This window comes from Xenopus laevis, chromosome 3L (assembly GCF_017654675.1).
Source record: "Xenopus laevis strain J_2021 chromosome 3L, Xenopus_laevis_v10.1, whole genome shotgun sequence".
NCBI classification, from domain to species: Eukaryota; Metazoa; Chordata; class Amphibia; order Anura; family Pipidae; genus Xenopus; species Xenopus laevis.
In genome coordinates this window covers 27,436,812-27,457,252 of record NC_054375.1, presented here as the reverse complement: position 1 = coordinate 27,457,252, position 20,441 = coordinate 27,436,812, and the positions used below count along the sequence as shown (strand labels likewise).

The 20,441-nt window shown below is 40.2% G+C and overlaps 1 protein-coding gene and 1 long non-coding RNA gene across 4 annotated transcripts in view; one reads left to right on the top strand and one right to left on the bottom strand.

The window, feature by feature from the left end:
- LOC121401427 overlaps nucleotides 1–20,441 on the bottom strand; it is a 109,640-nt gene that overhangs the window by 1,538 nt on the left and 87,661 nt on the right. Inside the window, exon 4 of one of the 2 annotated variants that reach the window (XR_005966231.1) lies at nucleotides 14,038–14,799. The exons of the other annotated variant lie outside the window; for it this stretch is intronic. This is a non-coding gene — a long non-coding RNA (uncharacterized LOC121401427). Of the gene's footprint in view, nucleotides 1–14,037; nucleotides 14,800–20,441 lie in introns of those variants that run through there. 2 annotated transcript variants of the gene reach the window in all.
- rnf130.L (ring finger protein 130 L homeolog) overlaps nucleotides 1–20,441 on the top strand; it is a 142,854-nt gene that overhangs the window by 99,270 nt on the left and 23,143 nt on the right. The window contains exons 6-8 of one of the 2 annotated variants that reach the window (XM_018252001.2): nucleotides 648–744; nucleotides 8,813–9,017; nucleotides 19,188–19,281. In XM_018252001.2, the coding sequence (XP_018107490.1) occupies nucleotides 648–744; nucleotides 8,813–9,017; nucleotides 19,188–19,281 (396 nt within the window). The remainder of the gene's footprint in view (nucleotides 1–647; nucleotides 745–8,812; nucleotides 9,018–19,187; nucleotides 19,282–20,441) is intronic. The other variant, XM_018252002.2, reaches the window with a different exon arrangement.

Genomic DNA, 20,441 nt, shown 5'->3' with positions numbered 1-20,441 from the left:
ATTTAAACATTAAATAAACCCAATAGGCTGGTTTTGCTTCCAATAAGGATTAATCATATCTTAGTTTGGATCAAGTGCAAGCTACTGTTTTATTATTACAGAGAAAAGGAAATATTTTTTAAAAAATTCGACGAGTTATTTAGATAATATGGAGTCTATGGGGGTCAGGCTTCCCCTAATTCAGAGCTTTCTGGATAACAGATGCCATACCTGTATCAGTCATTTCTGAAAGCTGCTTATAGATCTCCCAACTTGGAAGCAATTAAATGGGCACAAGACTTGTGCTGACAATGCTTTTTGACTATTGTTTTTAAATGTTTTATTTTAAATATTTTCTTCAGCTACAGAGGGAAATGAAGCTACTCCATGTTTGGTCCTCACTAGGTAGATCATCCCCTGCAACAATGAATTTGGCACAAGAAGAGGTGCAGTAGCTTGTTGACAAAACTCTAGTGGAAGTGGACTCATAAGGGGCCCAGGTCTTCCTCCTCTATAGTGTTGCCCTCAAGAGTGGGTCACAGGTGTCCTGTAATTTTTGAGGGGCACAGAAGAAAATAATGGGGTGGTGGGAAGGTCCTGACCCTGCTAGTTGCCTTTTGATGGTTCATTTCTAATAGTGATTTCTGTATCTTTTTTTTGTTTTCTAGGCACGTTTTTCACAAAGTATGTGTGGATCCCTGGCTTAGCGAACACTGCACCTGCCCCATGTGCAAACTCAATATTCTGAAGGCCTTAGGAATTGCTGTAAGTAATGTTGCAGAAAGAATTATCAGTATTCATTTCTGTTTTTACCATCAACTGAATCCATAGGACTTGTGTTTTGCGCATTTCTTTTTTATTATGCAGATTAAAGGGGTTATTTATTAAAGGTCGAGTTGATTTTTACCTAAAAATTTAGTTTTCAAGGGTATTTTTCAGTCAAAACTCGAATTTTCTGGTTAAAAAAAAAACCCAAACAATTTTTAAAAGTTTTTTTTATACCACGAAGCTTGAAATAGCTTGAATCAGAAAATACTCCTGCTAAAACCTGTCGAGGTCATGTAGAAGTCAATGGCAGAGGTCCCTTGAACCATTTGAAGATGTTAATAGCCTTCATCATGGTCACGTTTTTCCGATGGGTTTCGCTTGAAAACTCAATAAATTTTTTGAATTTGAATTCTCTTTCATGTAAAACTTGATCAATTTAAAGTTTTGCACCCCAAATTCACTCATGAGTTTTTTCATAAATTAGAATAAGTTGTGAGTTCATTCGTGGTATAAAAAAAAAATCTCACAAACCTCTAAGGGTAGAAATCCACGATCGTTTTTAATTGGATCGACGCCTGGCGCCAAAAGCACGCGACAAGTCGGATGGAGTCGCACACGTCAAGATATAATTGGACTGAATGAGAAGTCGGAGGCAACCACTACACGCTCAACACAACAAATATGCTTCCACTTGACTTACATTAAGGGCTATGGAAGATGGAGATGGAGAGTGTTCACATTTTTTGCTATCCATGGTTATTAGTAGCTCGGGAGACATAAAACACTTGCCCCATATGCAATAAAAGGCACTATGTTTGCCCAGGAGCAGTGACCCATAGCAACCAATAGGATCTTTGCTTTTAAACAGGTGACCGGTAAATTCTAACTTCTGATTGTGTGATGGTGCAAGCATTTGGGTTTATTTAGGTTTGGGTTTATTTAATATTTACATGATTTTCTAGTAGACTTAAGGTATGAAGATCCAAATAACAGAAGGATCCGGAAAACACCATGTCCCGAGCATTCTGGATAACCGGTCCCATACCTGTAATTCTTTCTACAGGGACTGAACAAGGCTTTTCATGTTTTTTTGTTGAAAAGTCTCCCAGATTGAACCTAAATGAATTTATTATTATTACCACAATGAGACTCTGCAGAACCAGGAGAAGGTGTAAGTAAAGTACAGGTATGGGATCTATTATCCAAAACGCTCGGGACCTGGGGCTTTCTGGATAATGTCTCTTTCCATAATTTGGATCTTCATACCCTTAAGTCTACTAGAAAATCATGTAAACATTAAATAAACCCAATAGGCTGGTTTTGCTTCCAATAAGGATTAATTATATCTTAGTTTGGATCAAGTAAAAGCTACTGTTCTATTCTTACAGAGAAAAAGGAAATCATTTTAAAAAATTTGGATTATTTGTCTATGGGTCTATGGGAGACAGCCTTTCTATAATTCAGAACTTTCTGGATAACGGGTTTCCGGATAGCGGATCCCATACCTGTATATGTTTTATTATGACATACTTTATTAGTGTCTTTGATTTAACACCAAGAACAGAGGCTGGGGGTTGCCTTTTCTCACTTATAACCATTTCTCCAAGTGCTATTTAGTGACGGGGAAACATCTTAACACAGAAAAACAGTTGTTAGTTGGTTCTTCCTCTGCCCTGTAGGTAACCAAACACATTCCAGTTTCTTTGTAACATAAATAAATGTTTCACTGGTCTGTATGTAGGTAATTGTAAGCAAAATGCCAATTAGTAATCATGAAGAGGCACTTGGGGCAGCTCATTGTGAGTAATTAGGCAGAAAACAAGAGGATATGTTGGTGTTGGGTGAAGTTGGTATGTTGAGTAGAAATGGCAGTTTAGCGCTAGCAGTCTGTTTATTGCAGAGGGAGCCCCTTGATACGTTGGGGCCGCCAGTAATAGGCAGGACAATCCTTCTAGTGTAGAGAGAGCAAAGATTCCAGGGATGTCCTTATGCCCAGAAGGCTCCTAATATATGCCACGCTTCAGCTAGAGAAACACTTGAGATACAAGATCCTTTCAGAGCAAAGTGCCTATTGTAACATTTATTGGTTCTTTTGTAAGCGGATAGAATTCACATTAACAAATAAGACATTCATCAACAGCCCTCTCTTACATATTACACACTTGGTATTTTAAAAGAAGTAGCAGTGCAAGAAAAATAGCTTTGCAAAAAATGACTCTGGAAACCTACAGTACATTGAGCTGAATATATAATAATAATAAGTAAAGCAAGATGGAACTGGTGTATGGTTTTTTTAGCAGGGGGTGATTATGTACCAGGAGTCGCCAGAGGCCAACGGTCTCGCCTCTGTAATAATGAAGCAGTACCCTGTACTTGAGTCCAACTACAATATCATTAATCAATCCTATTTGGGTTTATTTAATGTTTAAATCATTTAAACCAAACCTCTAAAATACTAGGGTCTGCATTTATATGTTCTAGGGTGATAGGAAGGTGTAATCTGGATCCTCTGTAATGGGAATTTTATAACAAGTGCACATTTTGCTCCACATCTAGAATCCCTTCAGTAGATGGTATTTACTGGCCTGCTGTTTGCAAGCAAGTATCTGGCATGGTTGCTAAGGGTTACTAGACCTAGAGCTCTTCCATTTCTCAATACATTATTTGTTGGTTATTTAATAGGACAGAACATGTATTGCAATGTATATTTGCACAGAAGCATATTCTAATCTTAATCATACATTTTATTCATAGCCCAGCATAGTTAAATTCAAGATTATAAATAATTGTTTGGGTACAAAAATGCTCTTTAATTATAGTGCCTTGGTAATGACAACCGACACTTGTGCATTATCTGTCTGAGCCACCAGCTCTGTTTATGTCTTGCCCTCAGATTGTATCTGATATCGGAACAAAGCGGAAAGCCATGAATTTCTGCTATAGATTCTGTCATTTCTCTATGTGACCTTGGGAATGTCACTTTTTTTCAGTCTGTGCCCTTAGGCAATCTGTTATCCAGAGCATAGCTCATACCATCCAGGAATAATGATTTCTGCCTTGCTAAATATATCCCTACCCATGTCTAATTATATATACACACATTATATATAACAGTGGTGGGTTATACGGTTCAAGTTGTGATATTACCCTAGCAGGTATAATTTAGCATAGAAGGTATAGTAGGGTGAGTGGGGACCTTCAGTAACAGGGAAGGGAATGTGACTGTGGGATAGCAGGTATAGTAGGGAGAGATGGTGCCTATAGTAACAGGATAATAGCAGGTATAATTTAGCATAGAAGGTATAGTAGGGTGAGTGGGAACCTTCAGTAACAGTGGGATAGCAGGTATAATAGCAGGGACTGTGACTGTAGGATAGCAGGTATAGTAGGGAGAGATGGTGCCTATAGTAACAGTGGGATAATAGTCTCTGGGAAGGGACTGTGACTGTAGGATAGCAGGTATAGTAGGGAGAGATGGTGCCTATAGTAACAGTGGGATAATAGTCTCTGGGAAGGGACTGTGACTGTGGGATAGCAGGTATAGTAGGGAGAGATGGTGCCTATAGTAGCACTGGGATAATAGACTCTGGGAAGGGACTGTGGCTGTGGGATAGCAGGTATAGTAGGGGGAGATGGTGCCTATAGTAACAGTGGGATAATAGTCTCTGGGAAGGGACTGTGACTGTGGGATAGCAGGTATAGTAGGGAGAGATGGTGCCTATAGTAACAGTGGGATAATAGTCTCTGGGAAGGGACTGTGACTGTGGGATAGCAGGTATAATAGGGAGAGATGGTGCCTATAGTAACAGTGGGATAATAGTCTCTGGGAAGGGACTGTGACTGTGGGATAGCAGGTATAGTAGGGAGAGATGGTGCCTATAGTAACAGTGGGATAATAGTCTCTGGGAAGGGACTGTGACTGTGGGATAGCAGGTATAATAGGGAGAGATGGTGCCTATAGTAACAGTGGATAATAGTCTCTGGGAAGGGAGTGTGACTGTGGGATAGCAGGTATAGTAGGGAGAGATGGTGCCTATAGTAACAGTGGGATAATAGTCTCTGGGAAGGGAATGTGACTGTGGGATAGCAGGTATAGTAGGGAGAGATGGTGCCTATAGTAACAGGATAATAGCAGGTATAATTTAGCATAGAAGGTATAGTAGGGTGAGTGGGAACCTTCAGTAACAGTGGGATAATAGTCTCTGGGAAGGGAGTGTGACTGTGGGATAGCAGGTATAGTAGATATCGGAACAAAGCGGAAAGCCATGAATTTCTGCTATAGATTTTGTCATTTCTCTATGTGACCTTGGGAATGTCACTTTTTTTCAGTCTGTGCCCTTAGGCAATCTGTTATCCAGAGCATAGCTCATACCATCCAGGAATAATGATTTCTGCCTTGCTAAATATATCCCTACCCATGTCTAATTATATATACACACATTATATATAACAGTGGTGGGTTATACGGTTCAAGTTTTGATATTACCCTAGCAGGTATAATTTAGCATAGAAGGTATAGTAGGGTGAGTGGGGACCTTCAGTAACAGTGGGATAATAGTCTCTGGGAAGGGACTGTGACTGTAGGATAGCAGGTATAGTAGGGAGAGATGGTGCCTATAGTAACAGTGGGATAATAGTCTCTGGGAAGGGACTGTGACTGTAGGATAGCAGGTATAGTAGGGAGAGATGGTGCCTATAGTAACAGTGGGATAATAGTCTCTGGGAAGGGACTGTGACTGTAGGATAGCAGGTATAGTAGGGAGAGATGGTGCCTATAGTAACAGTGGGATAATAGTCTCTGGGAAGGGACTGTGACTGTGGGATAGCAGGTATAGTAGGGAGAGATGGTGCCTATAGTAGCACTGGGATAATAGACTCTGGGAAGGGACTGTGGCTGTGGGATAGCAGGTATAGTAGGGGGAGATGGTGCCTATAGTAACAGTGGGATAATAGTCTCTGGGAAGGGACTGTGACTGTGGGATAGCAGGTATAGTAGGGAGAGATGGTGCCTATAGTAACAGTGGGATAATAGTCTCTGGGAAGGGACTGTGACTGTGGGATAGCAGGTATAATAGGGAGAGATGGTGCCTATAGTAACAGTGGATAATAGTCTCTGGGAAGGGAGTGTGGCTGTGGGATAGCAGGTATAGTAGGGAGAGATGGTGCCTATAGTAACAGTGGGATAATAGTCTCTGGGAAGGGACTGTGACTGTGGGATAGCAGGTATAGTAGGGAGAGATGGTGCCTATAGTAACAGTGGGATAATAGTCTCTGGGAAGGGACTGTGACTGTGGGATAGCAGGTATAGTAGGGAGAGATGGTGCCTATAGTAACAGTGGGATAATAGTCTCTGGGAAGGGACTGTGACTGTGGGATAGCAGGTATAATAGGGAGAGATGGTGCCTATAGTAACAGTGGATAATAGTATCTGGGAAGGGAGTGTGACTGTGGGATAGCAGGTATAGTAGGGAGAGATGGTGCCTATAGTAACAGTGGGATAATAGTCTCTGGGAAGGGAATGTGACTGTGGGATAGCAGGTATAGTAGGGAGAGATGGTGCCTATAGTAACAGGATAATAGCAGGTATAATTTAGCATAGAAGGTATAGTAGGGTGAGTGGGAACCTTCAGTAACAGTGGGATAATAGTCTCTGGGAAGGGAGTGTGACTGTGGGATAGCAGGTATAGTAGGGAGAGATGGTGCCTATAGTAACAGTGGGATAATAGTCTCTGGGAAGGGAATGTGACTGTGGGATAGCAGGTATAGTAGGGAGAGATGGTGCCTATAGTAACAGGATAATAGCAGGTATAATTTAGCATAGAAGGTATAGTAGGGTGAGTGGGAACCTTCAGTAACAGTGGGATAATAGTCTCTGGGAAGGGAGTGTGACTGTGGGATAGCAGGTATAGTAGGGAGAGATGGTGCCTATAGTAACAATGGGATAATAGTCTCTGGGAAGGGACTGTGACTGTGGGATAGCAGGTATAGTTGGTAGAGACGGTGCCTATAGTAGCAGTTGGATAATAGTCTTTGGGAAGGGAATGTGGCTGTGGGATAGCAGATATAGTAGGTAGAGATGGTGCCTATAGTAACAGTCAGGTTAATAGTTTCTGGAAGGGACAGTGACCTGTCCTGTGGCCAATCGGGTGGTGGCACACTTTGCAATCTTGCCCAATATTAGTAAAAGAGGCAGTGTTTTTATTTTGTCTCCCAGATTGGAGCAACTCAGCAATACAGTAATGAAATATTTAGAATGTATACTGTTGGCCGGGGCCTTTTTATATAAGTTATTTATGTCTGTATGTGATCTATATGTTTGATGTACATTACGCATTTGAATATGTTGACACTATAAATACTTAATAACAATTCTACCTTGGCTGTGCAACACGGGTACATATATAAATAGTAGCTGGTGCACTTATGGAACATTATAGGAGACATATTTGTGAAAATGAATGTGCCAGTGTATTATACTCTTTGAAATATAGCAGGAATGTGCTTTAAAAAGTAGTGTTTTGGGTTGACCTACAAGTCCCACTCATCTGTTGAACTCCCTGCTGCCTCCTTTCCCAGGCTCTGCTCAGCACACTGCACTGTAGGACAGGAACCAATAAACAGTTAGGCTGGCCTGATAGGGAACTGAAGCCTGTGCGACTTCAGGGCTGTGATTGGCTATTCCTCTCTTACTGTGCTTCTGGTAGGGACTATTAGGACGCAGACAGGGACTGTAGCATATCTATGGGAAGCTCCAATATGGGGCCAATAAAGCGAAACCAGCACCATATACAATTCAATATTGCCTACAAGATATGGGGGACTTCAGTTATGCCATTTGTCTCCTTTAATGCTGAGTGAAATGGTGGTTGTTGGACAATTACTCTTCTAGAAAACACAGAGCACTGAGGGTGAAAATAAGCCATTTATACATAATCCACATACACTGATGCTTATAGTATTCTCTTTGTCTTAAAGGGGTGGTTCACCTTTAAAGGACAAGAAAGCTTACTAAAGAAGTAGCTAGAAATGTTGTACATTATGTTTTGTGCTTCTGTACCAGCCCGAGGCAACCATAGCCCTTTAGCAGTAAAGATCTGTGTCTCCAAAGATGCCCCAGTAGCTCCCCATCTTCTTTTCTGCTGATTCACTGCACATGCTCTGTGCTGCTGTCACTTACTGAGCTTAGGGACCCACTCACAATATACAGTACACATAGATTAGAAATGTCACAATATAAGGCTTATTAGTAATTAATAATAGAGATAATTACTACATGGCAGCACAGAAACCAGTGCAATTAGCATCAGAATTTAATAATCAGCCCTGTAGCATCAGCTTATATTACAAAACCAACCTCATTTTCTGCTTGATAATTAGTGACGACCCCTAAGCTTAGCTTCTCAACAGCTTCTCAGAGCCCACTGAGCATGTGAATGTCACAGACACTTTCCAAAATGGTGACCCCCTGTGACAAGTTTGAAGTCCTGGATCATTGCTGCTATTGACAAGCTGAAACTTTAGGCTGGTGCAATAAGTTCAGTATATAAATAATGGCATTTTTAGCCCTATAGGTTTAGTTCTCCTTTAGCGTTTAGTATGTTATAGAATGGCTAATTCTAAGCAACTTTGCTATTTTTCAATGATTTTCGTTATTTTTTCAGTTTAATTATTTGCCTTTTTCTTCTGACTCGTTCCAGTTTCAATTGGGGGCCACTGACCCTATGTTCAAAAAACAAACAAACAAATGCTACAATGTTATTCTTATTGCTACTTGCTATTATTCCTCTTTCTATTCAGGCCTCTCTTATTCATATTCAAATCATTGTGTGGTTACTAGGGTAATCGGACCCTGACAACCACATTGCAGAAATTGCAAACTGGAGCGCTGCTGAATAAAAAGCTAAATAACGCAAAAACCATAAATAATAAAAACCAAATGCAAATTGTCTCAGAATATCACTCTCTACATCATACTAAAAGTTAAGTCAAAGGTGAACAAGCCCTTTATTTATTGTTACTATGATGAAATAAACTGAAATGAACCCGTTTTTTGTGTTGTCCTTAGGCAAACGTACCGTGTAGTGATAATGTAGCCTTTGATATGGAGCGACTGACCAGGAGCCAACCAGCTAATCGGAGATCTGCACCCAGTGACCCTACAGAGGAAGGATCCCTGAGCTTGGAATCATTACGTTCCTCTGGAATATCCCAGGTCCCTCATGATGTGGAGGTCATTCCAAGGACTGGGGAAATTAACATTTCTGTGACAAGTGAGTTCACTAATGGAAGAACCACTGCAATTCATATGTATAGCTGTGTATTTGATGTGTGCTAGTATTACTCACTGTGCCGCTGCTATACAGCTTTTCTAATATGGGAGCACATGTATTTAAAGAGACACATGCAAATCTCCTTCTATTGGGGATTTTATTGTACTGGTGATTTAGTGATTGACTGTGTGAGTGTTTCGTTGCTAATGCAATTAGTACACTTCTTTATTATAGGGGTGCTTCTGTGGCCCCAGTGCATGTTCCATTGCCCCCACATTTTGGGAACTACTGAGAACAAAACTGAGAAAGCAGAAAATGTAGTCCTAAAACGTAATCCTCTTGAAAGCCGCTCTGATTTATTGTATAAAGTTTGTCCATACACGGGCCGATAAAAGCGGCAGGGGCAGATTTATTAAGGGTTCTAATTTCTAAGTAATGGGAGGTTTTTTTTGAACTCCCATAACTTCGAAATTCGAATTAAAAAAGACCAATCTCCACTGGCAAGCTGAAACTTCTTCTTCTTGTTAACATTAAAAAAAAAAAAGCATAAATAAAAACTTTAAAAAAACAAAAGACCTATCGAAATTTATTTATTTTTTGTTGGCCGAATAGGTCCGTTTTTGATCGAATAGGTCGAATCGAAGTAACAGCACATTGGATCAAATTCGACTTGAAGTTTTTCAGTTGACTCCAAAATAGGTTCTAGGAGGTCCCCCATAGGCTAAAACAGCAATTCACCAGGTTTTAGAATTACTTTCAAATTTGAATTGAATTTGGACTATTCCATAGTACACAAAAATATGAAATTAGAATTTTTTAAAATTCTAATTTTTACTTCGACCTTTGATAAATCTGCCCCTTAGTGTATGTCCAAATGTGCTGATCTTGCTACGTGTGTATAACTTGCTTAAAGGGGTTGTTCACCTTTGAGTTAACTTTTAGTATGATGTAGAGAGTGATATTCTGACACAATTTGCAATTTGTTTTAATTTTTTATTATTTGTGCTTTTTGAGTTATTTAGCTTTTTATGCAGCAGCTCTCCAGTTTGCTATTTCAGTTGCTAGGGCCCAAATTACCCTAGCAACCATGTATCGTTTTGAATAAGAGACTGGAATATGAATAGGAGAGGCCTGAATAGAAAGATGAGTAATAAAAAGTATTAACTTTGTAGCCTTACAGAGTATTTGTTTTTTAAAAGGGTTGAATGACACCCCCCATTTAAAAGCTGGAAAGAATCAAATCCTTTTTCAGCAGGATTCGGCAGAATCCTTCTGCCCAGCCGAACCTGAATCCTAATTTGCATCCCGTGACTTTGTCACAAAACAAGGAAGTAAATGTTTTCCCATTCCCACCCCTAATTAGCATATGCAAATTAGGGTTCGGTATCCGGCCAAATCTTTCGTGAAGGATTCGGGGGTTCGGCCGAATCCAAAATAGTGGATTTGGTGCATCCCTATTAATTATATCTTAGTTTGGATCAAGTACAAGGGACTGTTTTATTATTACAGAGAAAAGGGAATCATTTTTAAAAATCTGGATTATTTGATTATAACGGGAGATGGTCTTTCCGTAATTGGTGTCTTTCTGGATAACAGATCCCATACCTGTACTATTATATACTATATTGACTGAGCTGATCATATTACGGAGCCTGCACAGAGTCATATATCAGAAATCTTTTATCCGGAGCTGCTTCAGGCCGTTCTTGTCTATATTGTACATCAGTGGAGAGGAAGAAAAAAAAAATAGAGAAATGAGAAAAAGGTAAAATAAAAGTGAACCACAAGGGTAGATAGATCACCCCAACAGATCTTGTCTCATTTGCTTGGGGAGTCCCACATATGAGGTTACATTAGAGGCTCAGCTGAAAGTGAGATGATTTTGAGCAGATCAGGAGGCCAGTAGGTGGCCCAGTGAACTGGGTGCATAGACAATTAATTATTTGGGGATACTGACCCCCCAATTGTCAAAGGAAGTTCCTCTTAAAGAAACGATATATGGATAGAATTTTTATCACGTTCGGCACCCTAAATCCAGAACTAGGCTCCCTGGTCTCCGCCCTTGCTTCTGCCTTTAACAGCCGCCTTTCACCTCGGGAGGAGCCCTCGGCTAATTGGATTACTACATCTAAGAAATAAATGCTGTGCAAGGCTACAAATGTATTGTTACTGCTACTTTTTATTACTCGTCTTTTTATTCACACCTCTCCTATTCATATTCCAGTTTCTTATGCAAATCAGTGCATGGTTGCTAGGGGAATTTGGACCCCTCAGATTGCTGGAATGGCAAACTGCAGAGCCGCTGAATATAAAACTAAATATCTAAAAAAACACAAATAATAATAAATGAAAACCAATTGTGAATTGTCTCAGAATATCACCCTCTACATCAAGGTGAACAACCCCGTGAAGTATTGTAGATGATTCAAGTGACATTCAGCAGTAATTGCAAACTATACTTTGTTCCTGATTGGCCAGTGAGCCCAAACACTCCCCCATCTGCATGGACCAATCATCATGCTCAATTCTAACAAACTGTAACATCGTCATGAAATCTTTATCTTGAAATGAATTGCTCAAAAACATTGTTTTCATGATGTTAAAGGAAACCTATACCCCCACAATGAATACTTAAGCAACAGACAGTTTATATTTCATATTTAAGAATCTTATCAAACTGGAATATATATATTTAAGTAAATATTTCCCTTTTACATCTCTTGCCTTGATCCACCATTTTGTGATGGTCTGTGTGCTGCCTCAGAGATCACCTGACCAGAAATACTACAGCTCTAACTGTAACAGGAAGAAGCGAGGAAGCAAAAGACACAACTCTGTCTGTTAATTGGCTCATGTGACCTAACCTGTATGGTTTGTTTGTGTGCACCGTGAATCTACCATCCGAGGGGACGGCCCTTATTTTTTTAAAATGGCAATTTTACATATTAACTGTTTTATGCAATGTATTTTTATAGAGACCTACATTGTTCGGGAGGTATAGTTTTCCTTTAAGGACATTGCTTCTCTGGGAAGTGATGGGCCCAGAGTAATTGGTGTCGGTTTGTTCTCATTGATATGGTTATGGCTCAGAGATCCAACAGGCAAAGACAAATGGATTCCCAGCTGTTACACAGCAGCCGAGAGAGAAATATATGAAAGAGTCGCTGAAGTGTGTAATAACCAATGTAGCTGCACTACTGGATATAATAAGATTATAAAGCTCTATAGATGTTATTGAAACTATGAGAAAGTTCCTATGTTGTAAATGCAGGGCTTCGGCAAAGTAGTGACGCGGAGAAATAACCCAGAGCTGCCAGTTGTGCATTTAATCTGCTGTGACTTGATAAGATCAATGCTATAGGGGCAATGTATGCCCAAGATAATACATACAGGATTTAGTTGGTGAAGTTTAGTTTCAGCTTGAGAGCAGCTACACATCAACAGTGGGACAATGGGGAACATTTCAGTACAAAGCTGCCTGGTCGCTAAACACCAATATTCCACCTGTCTCTTCTCTCCTTACTCTGATCTGTCAAACAGGGGGAAACTGAAATATATACAGGTATGGGATCTGTTATCCAGAAACCCATTATACAGAAAGCTCCAAATTACGGAATGGCTGTCTCCTATAGACTCCATTATAATCAAATAATCCAAATTTTTTAATATTATTTCCTTTTTCTCTGTAATAATAAAACACTACCTTGTACTTGATCCCAACTAAGATATAATTAATCCTTATTGGAAGAAAAACCAGCCTATTGGGTTTATTTATTGTTTACATGATTTTTATAGTAGACTTAATCTAGGACGATCCAAATTACAGAGAGATCCGTTATCCAGAAATGTCCCGAGCATTCTGGATAACCGGTCCGATACCTGTACATGGAAACATATGGGAGACATGTGATACACCGTGATTTCATTTATGGTGAATTTTCTGCTGGCAGCAGGACTTGTGTTAAATCTCAAGAATTTTAAAAAGCACTTTTTGCGCCTGGTTCTCAGAGATGGAAATCAGGGGAAAATGTCCTAGAGGATCAATAGTGGAGTAAATATGAGCTAAATATGAGGTATGCTGGATTAACCAGTTGGACTCGCTTGTACCTAATGGATTCAATATTGACTTCTTTTTTTGCAAATAGCTCTTTAGGTTCTGCTGTTTTTTTTCCATTTAGCTGCAAGAGGGGCAACAAGAAATAATATGGAGTGGAGGGGTGTTTCAACTTTAGGTTAAAGTTTTGTTTGTTACAGAGCAACTTTTCAAATTATTTATTTTGTATAGGTTTTTAATTATTCGCCATCTACTTCTGACTCTTTCCAGCTTTCAACTGGGGGACACTGACCCCATCTAAAAAACAAATGCTCTGTAAGGCTACAAATGTATTGTTATTGTTACATTTTATTACTCGTCTTTCTATTCAGGCCTCTCCTATTCATATTCCAGTCTCTTAGTCAAATCAATGCATGGTTGCTAGGGTAATTTGGCCCCTATCAACCAGATGCCTGAAAACTAGAGAGCTGTTAAATAAAAAACGAAATAGCTCAAAAACCACAAATAATAAAAAATTAAAACCAATTGCAAATTGTCTCTGAATAAGACAATGGTGAACAGCACCTTTAAAGCATAAGCAAACCTTTAAAATAAGTGAATGTAAAATTGATGAGAGTGCTATTCTAAGCACTTTTACAATTTACATTTGTTATTTATTTTCTTTCTATTCCAAGATATTAAAGGATACATGTACTGTTAATATGAATGAATTGTGTTCCAACAGCACCACCTGCTGGGCATTTTCCCACCAGCCATCAAGGAAGTTGTCAGGAGAAAGCAAGAGATTGCTCTGATATTCTTCTGCTTAGGAATAGAATTAGAAACCTTTCTCAAAGCAGAAGAACGTCAAAGCAATCTCTTTCTCCTGACAACTTCCTTGACTACTTGGTGGTCAGACTGGTGGGAAAATGCCCAGCAGGTGGTGCTGTATCCCTTAATATCTTGGAATTAAAAATAAATAAATGTAAATGACAAAAGTGCTTAGAATAGCCCCCTCATCTGTTTTACATTCACTTATTTTTAAGGTTTACTTGTCCTTCATGCTAAAGAGTAGTGACCTGTATTTTACTTTAAAAAGCCTACATTATTGCACACTAGATAGTGTTTAATGTACCCATAGGCTTGATGTACAAAAAGGAATCAGAGCAGGGTTGCACTGGGCCCGTGGGACACTGGGAGAAAACCCAGTGGGCTTGTGGACCCAGGACCCTCATTCCAGATCCTCCCAACACACAGGGCAAGGTAAAATGTTCAGGTGTGTCTGAAGCTTGGGATAGAGTCCTGCAGCGGGTTGGGTACCTACGGGTTGCCTGCAAAAAAAGTGGGTACCCTGCAGAAGGAGGGTAGGCCTTTCAGGTGCGGGGTATAGATGTGGGGTCTCTTCCTGCTGCAGCTCTCTCCCCACTCGTCTCCCCCTCCAATCTGACTTCAGGCACAGCTTTCTTAGATCACACGGTGGCTTCTGTCCCTCTCGGCTATCGGCCACGTTTGATGATGTCACTTCCAGTTTGCAGCAACATCACGTCCGGTTGATGGTGGTCGGCAGGTTGCGGATAAGGCAGTTGTGGCTCCTGGTCGGGTAGCGGTTCAAAGTGGGTAAATATGCGGGTCGCGGTTCGGGTTGCAGGCTATGGGTTTGGGTCGAGTCTTAGAAATTGGTTCCATGCAGGGCTCTAGCTTGGGACTGGGGGGTTGACAGGGGGACCCCATTCACCCCCGTCCAACCAGCTGTTTGGGACAAGAATTAGTTTTAATACATATAAGATATGCATGTCTCCAAGTGAGTGCTGTGTTGCGTTTCCTCTTTGTATTTTTGGTTACTATGGTGTTGTGCACCTAATACATATATATTCATTGTAAGGGTCTGTGTATAACGTTTGCATTTGTATCTGACGGATAAAGCTCCATGTGACTGATGATTCTCATCTAAAAGTTGTCAAAATCTGAGATATTTTAGCTGTGTGCCAAATGTTCACAAAACAAAAATTTTTAAAAGATTTTTTGGATTGATAAGTGGCTCATTATTGGGATATCATCTTTCACTTCACTGAGCGTATTCATCTGAAGTCAAATAAAATCACGCCCATTGCTCTGTAAAGACGTATTCAGCTAAAGGAGAAGTATGCCGATTGCTCTGCAGTCTTCCTGACGTTTCTTTCTACAGTAACCAACTGCCTACTGGGCACAAAACATTCCGCGCCAAGGTAAACTGCCTCTACTGTGCATGCCAGCGAATATCACATCTGGAGAAAATGTTCCAAATGTTTCGATTTGACACAAGCTATGAATGGCCGATGCTTATGTTTGTGATCTATGTTAAAAAACAAAAAAACATAAATAACGGAATCCTCTGAAACGGGGACTCTTGTGCATGCAGTGTCTTTTAAAACCAATAAGGAGGCTTTTGTAAATGAATATACCAGTGGAAGAGACAAGAGAAACGAGGATGTGCAAATACTGTATCCAATGTGCTTTTTTACAGATACCCAGGCACACACATTCATAAACAGCTAGGGATGTTTGATTTGGAAACAAAGGGTGATGCACACTGTAAGATTTGTCTTCTGCTGTTAAATCTGTGCCACTTTCCATACTATAATGTTCTTAATGTTTATACTATAGAAAGTCTTTATTGGGACATTTGTCACCAGCAGTAGCACATGGGAAACAAATCTCCCTTATGGGTGAGAAAAGTAAAATGCCAAGAAACTGTGCCTTTCTCAACTTCACCCAGTGATGTAAGTGGCTCTGACTAATATTATGGGCTACGTTCCACCACCTGTTTTACTGAAAGTAGTTGTGACCATTTAATCGGAGTTCAAATTGCTACCTTAAAGGTAGATGGAAAGGCTTGCAGCACTTGGGGGTGCCAAATGTCAGACACCCCAAGTGATTGTATTGACTTGCCTGAAACCCAGGGCTGGTGCTCCTATCAGCAGAAAACTGCACCTGCCTGGGGTTATTCCAGTGAGCACCATGGAGTGATCCTCTTTCTTTGCACAGTTGTGAATGCGCAGTAGAAAGAAAAGCCGAACTTGAACTAAAAAAAACTCAGCTATTTTGTTCTATTGTGCATGCGTTTGCCCCGGGAAATTTGAAGAAAGGCCTAACATTTGGCACCCCCAAGTGCACCGAGCCTTTAAATATAAGGTTTTGTATATTTTGCTTTTAACTGTACAGTTATGGGATCCATTATTTGGAGACCCGTTATCCAGAAAGCTCAGAATTATTTGAAGGCTCTTTCCCACAGAGTCAGTTTTAATCAAATCATTCATATATTTAAAAATGATTACCTTTTTCTCTGTAATAATAAAACAGTCCTTGTACTTGATCCAAACGTAGATATAATGAATCCTTATTGGATATAAAACAAGCCTATTGGGTTAATTTAACATTTAAATAATCTTTTAGCAGACTTAGGGGCAGATTTATTAAGGTTCGAACTGTGTTTTCCACGAAAATTTTTGAAGTTATTTTTGAGTCAAAAATTGATTTTCAAGCTAAAAAAAACCTAAAATGTAAAAAAAACCCAAAAACTAAACTTTTTAAAAATGTATTATTCCCCGACCCTGGAAATAGCGCAAATCCGACAATACACCATCTACGACTGTCAAAGTCATGTAGGAATCAATTGCAGAGGTCCCTTGAACCCTTTGAAGATATTAATATCATTCATGATTTTCAGTTTGTTAAAGGGTTTTGCCCGAAAACTCGATCAATTCAAGTGTCGAAAATTTGATTTGAAAATTCCAGTTTTTGGGTTGTTAACCCTGAACTCGCTGATTCAAGTCTTTTTTCTTAAATTAGAAAGCATTCAAGTTGTGAGTTCATTCGAATACAAAAAAACCTTTGATACATTATGGTCATTATCCAGAAAACCCCAAGTCCTGAGCATTCTGGGTAACCGGCCCCACACCTGTACAGTCCTAAACCATTTGTATTAACACCATTTAGTGGTGTAACTAGATATAACTGTGCCACACAGCAAATTATTTTTCAGGCCCCAAAAATGTTTTACCAATATTTATTGAAATTGTATATGTATATTAGGGCTTCATGGGGCCCCTATACCTCCTCGGCTCCCGTACAGCCGCAGGGTCTGTTTCCGCTATAATTACGCCTGCCACCATTGCTTTTTGGGTTAAAGAAATACACCAACACTGACATGTTTTAATATCAGCGCCAACATCTCACCTGTACTTCCAAGAAAGCCCTTATTTCTACTTAGACTTGCTCAGGCACGCTTTATGGCAGTGCTGCTGTAAGAAAATTCCCTGATCCAGGGCGTCCCAAGAGGGGCATTCACTTCCCAGTGAATAAATTATTCTTTGTCCTTTAAAAATTAAAAACAACTTTCTTTCCTATTTCTGGCTGGGATGATTCTGAGATCCAGCTCCTGAGACAACACTGTGCTACATGTATGTGTAATGTTCTATTCCTGCGTGGAAGAAGGGGCCTGGCTGAGCCAATAGTTGGAAGGATTGAAATGACAAATATTCAGTGTGGAGCAGTTCACCTCCAATAAAGCAACACCGGACAATAGGCCGCAAACTCCTGCGTGAACTCTACACGGTTACGTAAATGATGTTAAAATAATGAAATTACTGTCAACCAATACTCATCCCGCCCTTGAATAATGAAAAGTGAGAGTGAGCAAATGTCTGTTTGAGTGTGTGATAGCCCTGCAGTAATTGTCAAGAAAGATTAAATATGGATCTGCATCTTGGTTCTTGGCAAAGCCTTTCAAGATCACATTGGTACATTTGCAGCCACTGCTGTTTGCTCCTGTGGGATTGTCTGTAAGAATTAGTCTGCCGACATTCTCCTTCTGCGTGTATATACAACAAACAATATTAGCGCTGGCAGGTCTCGCAGTTAAAAGATGGAAAATGCTTCGAAAAATCTCTCTCCTTTGCAGACTGTGCCGCTCTTACATTCATGCGTGTTACTGTCTCTAACTGCTGTCACTTTCTAATGACACAAAATGTAAACTGAAAGATATTTTATTGCGTCCTTTGGGGGCACACCCTATCAGGCAAAGTGCAATAAACAGGACATTATTTGCCCTTTGTACTTTACCACTTATTTTGGAAATGGGCCACTAGAGTGTTTTGTTTTGAGCAAGTATTTTTGTTGCACTTTACAACACTTTGTTAGTAGCAAGTACAAAATACCCCCTGGATATTGGATTATAAACCAATCCCAAGTGCAGAAAATGCTCAAATGAGGAGCATAATATTTCCACTAAACCCCAAGGGGCAAATTTACTAACCTCCGAAGTTGCGCCAGTGTTGGCTTCGACGCACTTCGCCAGGGCGCCGCTAATTTTCTAAAATCCGAAGTTGCGCTCAGGGAGGCGAAAGGTAGCGAAGTTGCGTTATCGTTAATTCGTCAAGCAAAGCGAAGTTACACTAGCGATGCCTAATTTGCATACGGCGCCAAGTTAAAGTACAATGGACGTATATGTAGCAGCAAATACATTACACAACACAAGCCTGGGAAAGCTTCATAAAATAAAATAGAGGTGTTATTTTGCCCTATACATGTGCCCACTGTATAGTTTGTGTCATATGTTAGGAAATGTAGGGGGGAAGGAGGGTACCCCCAAAAAAATTTACAATCTTTTTTTTAGCCGCTCACCCTGAAAAAAGTAAAAGACGCCAGCGTTTTTTGGGACTATTTTGAAGCAAGCCCTATCTACTCTATTGCACTTCGCCTGGTCTGAGGTGGCGAAGGCAAGTCTGGCGCAAGAGGTAACGTTCAGTAAAATGCGCAAGTTAGTGAATTCGTGTAGTTACGTCGTCCCTTCGCCATAGCGCAACTTCGCCTGGAGTAAGGGTGCGAAGTAGCGCTAGAGTAGGTCCACTTCGCTAGCGAATTTACGCCAGCCCCTGTTAGTAAGAGTGAGCTAATCATTTCCCGTCTCTCTAATTCTGCTGGTCTCTCTCTTTCTTACAAGTAACTCTATTAATCTCCGCTTTCCATCCCGTTTGAGCCATGCCTGTGGTTTGCCTCTTTCTTGTTCCCTTCCGACCCTCGGGCACAGGACTGAAATGTTGGCCTTGCTCCTGAAATTGCTGTCCAGAGTGACTCCCTCCCATTTCCTTTGTCAACAGAAGAATGGTTTATCATTGGCAGCTTCGGCCTCCTCAGCGCCCTCACCCTCTGCTACATGATCATCAAAGCCACGGCTAGCTTGTATGCCACAGAGTAAGTACCAACTCCTTTCTGTTGTTCTAACTCTCAAGTGATTTGCACATGTATTGCTATTGAAAGCAGTCTTTGTCCATGTTCATTCTCTGCCCTGGTGGCTCAGACTGTTGATACAATGTAAGACAAGGCAGCTGATTAACAGACCTGTCTTTGCTGGGGAACTAAATGTGGCCATACACAATAAGATCCACTCGTTTAGCGAGGTCGACAAAACGAGCGGATCTTTCCCTGATATGCCCACAAATAACAGGGAAATATTGGTTAATTGAACATTCGGCCCTAGGACAAAGGAAATGGGCTCCACAGATTGTAGGACTACATCAACTATCCGATACGGTCCTCGATCTCAGGAAAAAAAAATCAAAACTGCCCCATAGATAGGCCGATTTTTGTTCACAGATCGACCAAGGAGATCTGTTCTGTGAAAGCTGATAAACTGCCGAATTGGTCTAAAGGACAGATATCGGCAGCTTTAGTGTATGGACACCTTGAGACGTCTGTTTATAAAGCAACAACCAGGAATCAGGCAAATGCTGCTTTCAATAGCAATTGTTTTTACAAATAAAATTTTGGAATGTTGCTTAGAATTCTTTTTTCTTTTGTTAGGCAAATTTTTATTTTCAGGTCGACTTGCCCTTCAACGCCACACTCTGCTTTGCTTTAAAAAACAGTTTTGTCCTAAATTCACTGAAAAAAAATGCTGGGAAACTGCCAGTTGAAAAGTTGCCATTTATATATTTACAATGTGGCTTTTCCTATATGAGATGAAGCATTTAAAGTGGACATGGGCTTGTTTTAAAAAAGGCATTATACTCCTTTGTTCAACATGTGTTAAAAAAAAAAAAAATCTTGAGATGAACATACATTTTACCTATTACTTTAAAAAGGGGCAAACATGGCAAAAAGAGATATGAAATCGACTCCATTTTAGCAAATACCTGGTTTCATCCCTGGGTGAGGAAGATATTTATATTACCAGGGCACAAATAAATCCCCTTCATGATGGACTTCTGCTTTTCAGTAAGTACAAACATGGTGGATCTTGGCCTGTGGAGAAACACAGACTGAGAATCCTCTCCCCCCCCACTGCTCCTTCACTGCTCCGTGTTCCTGTGCCTTGATACATTACCTTTACTCAGGTGCAGGCAGATGCAGTG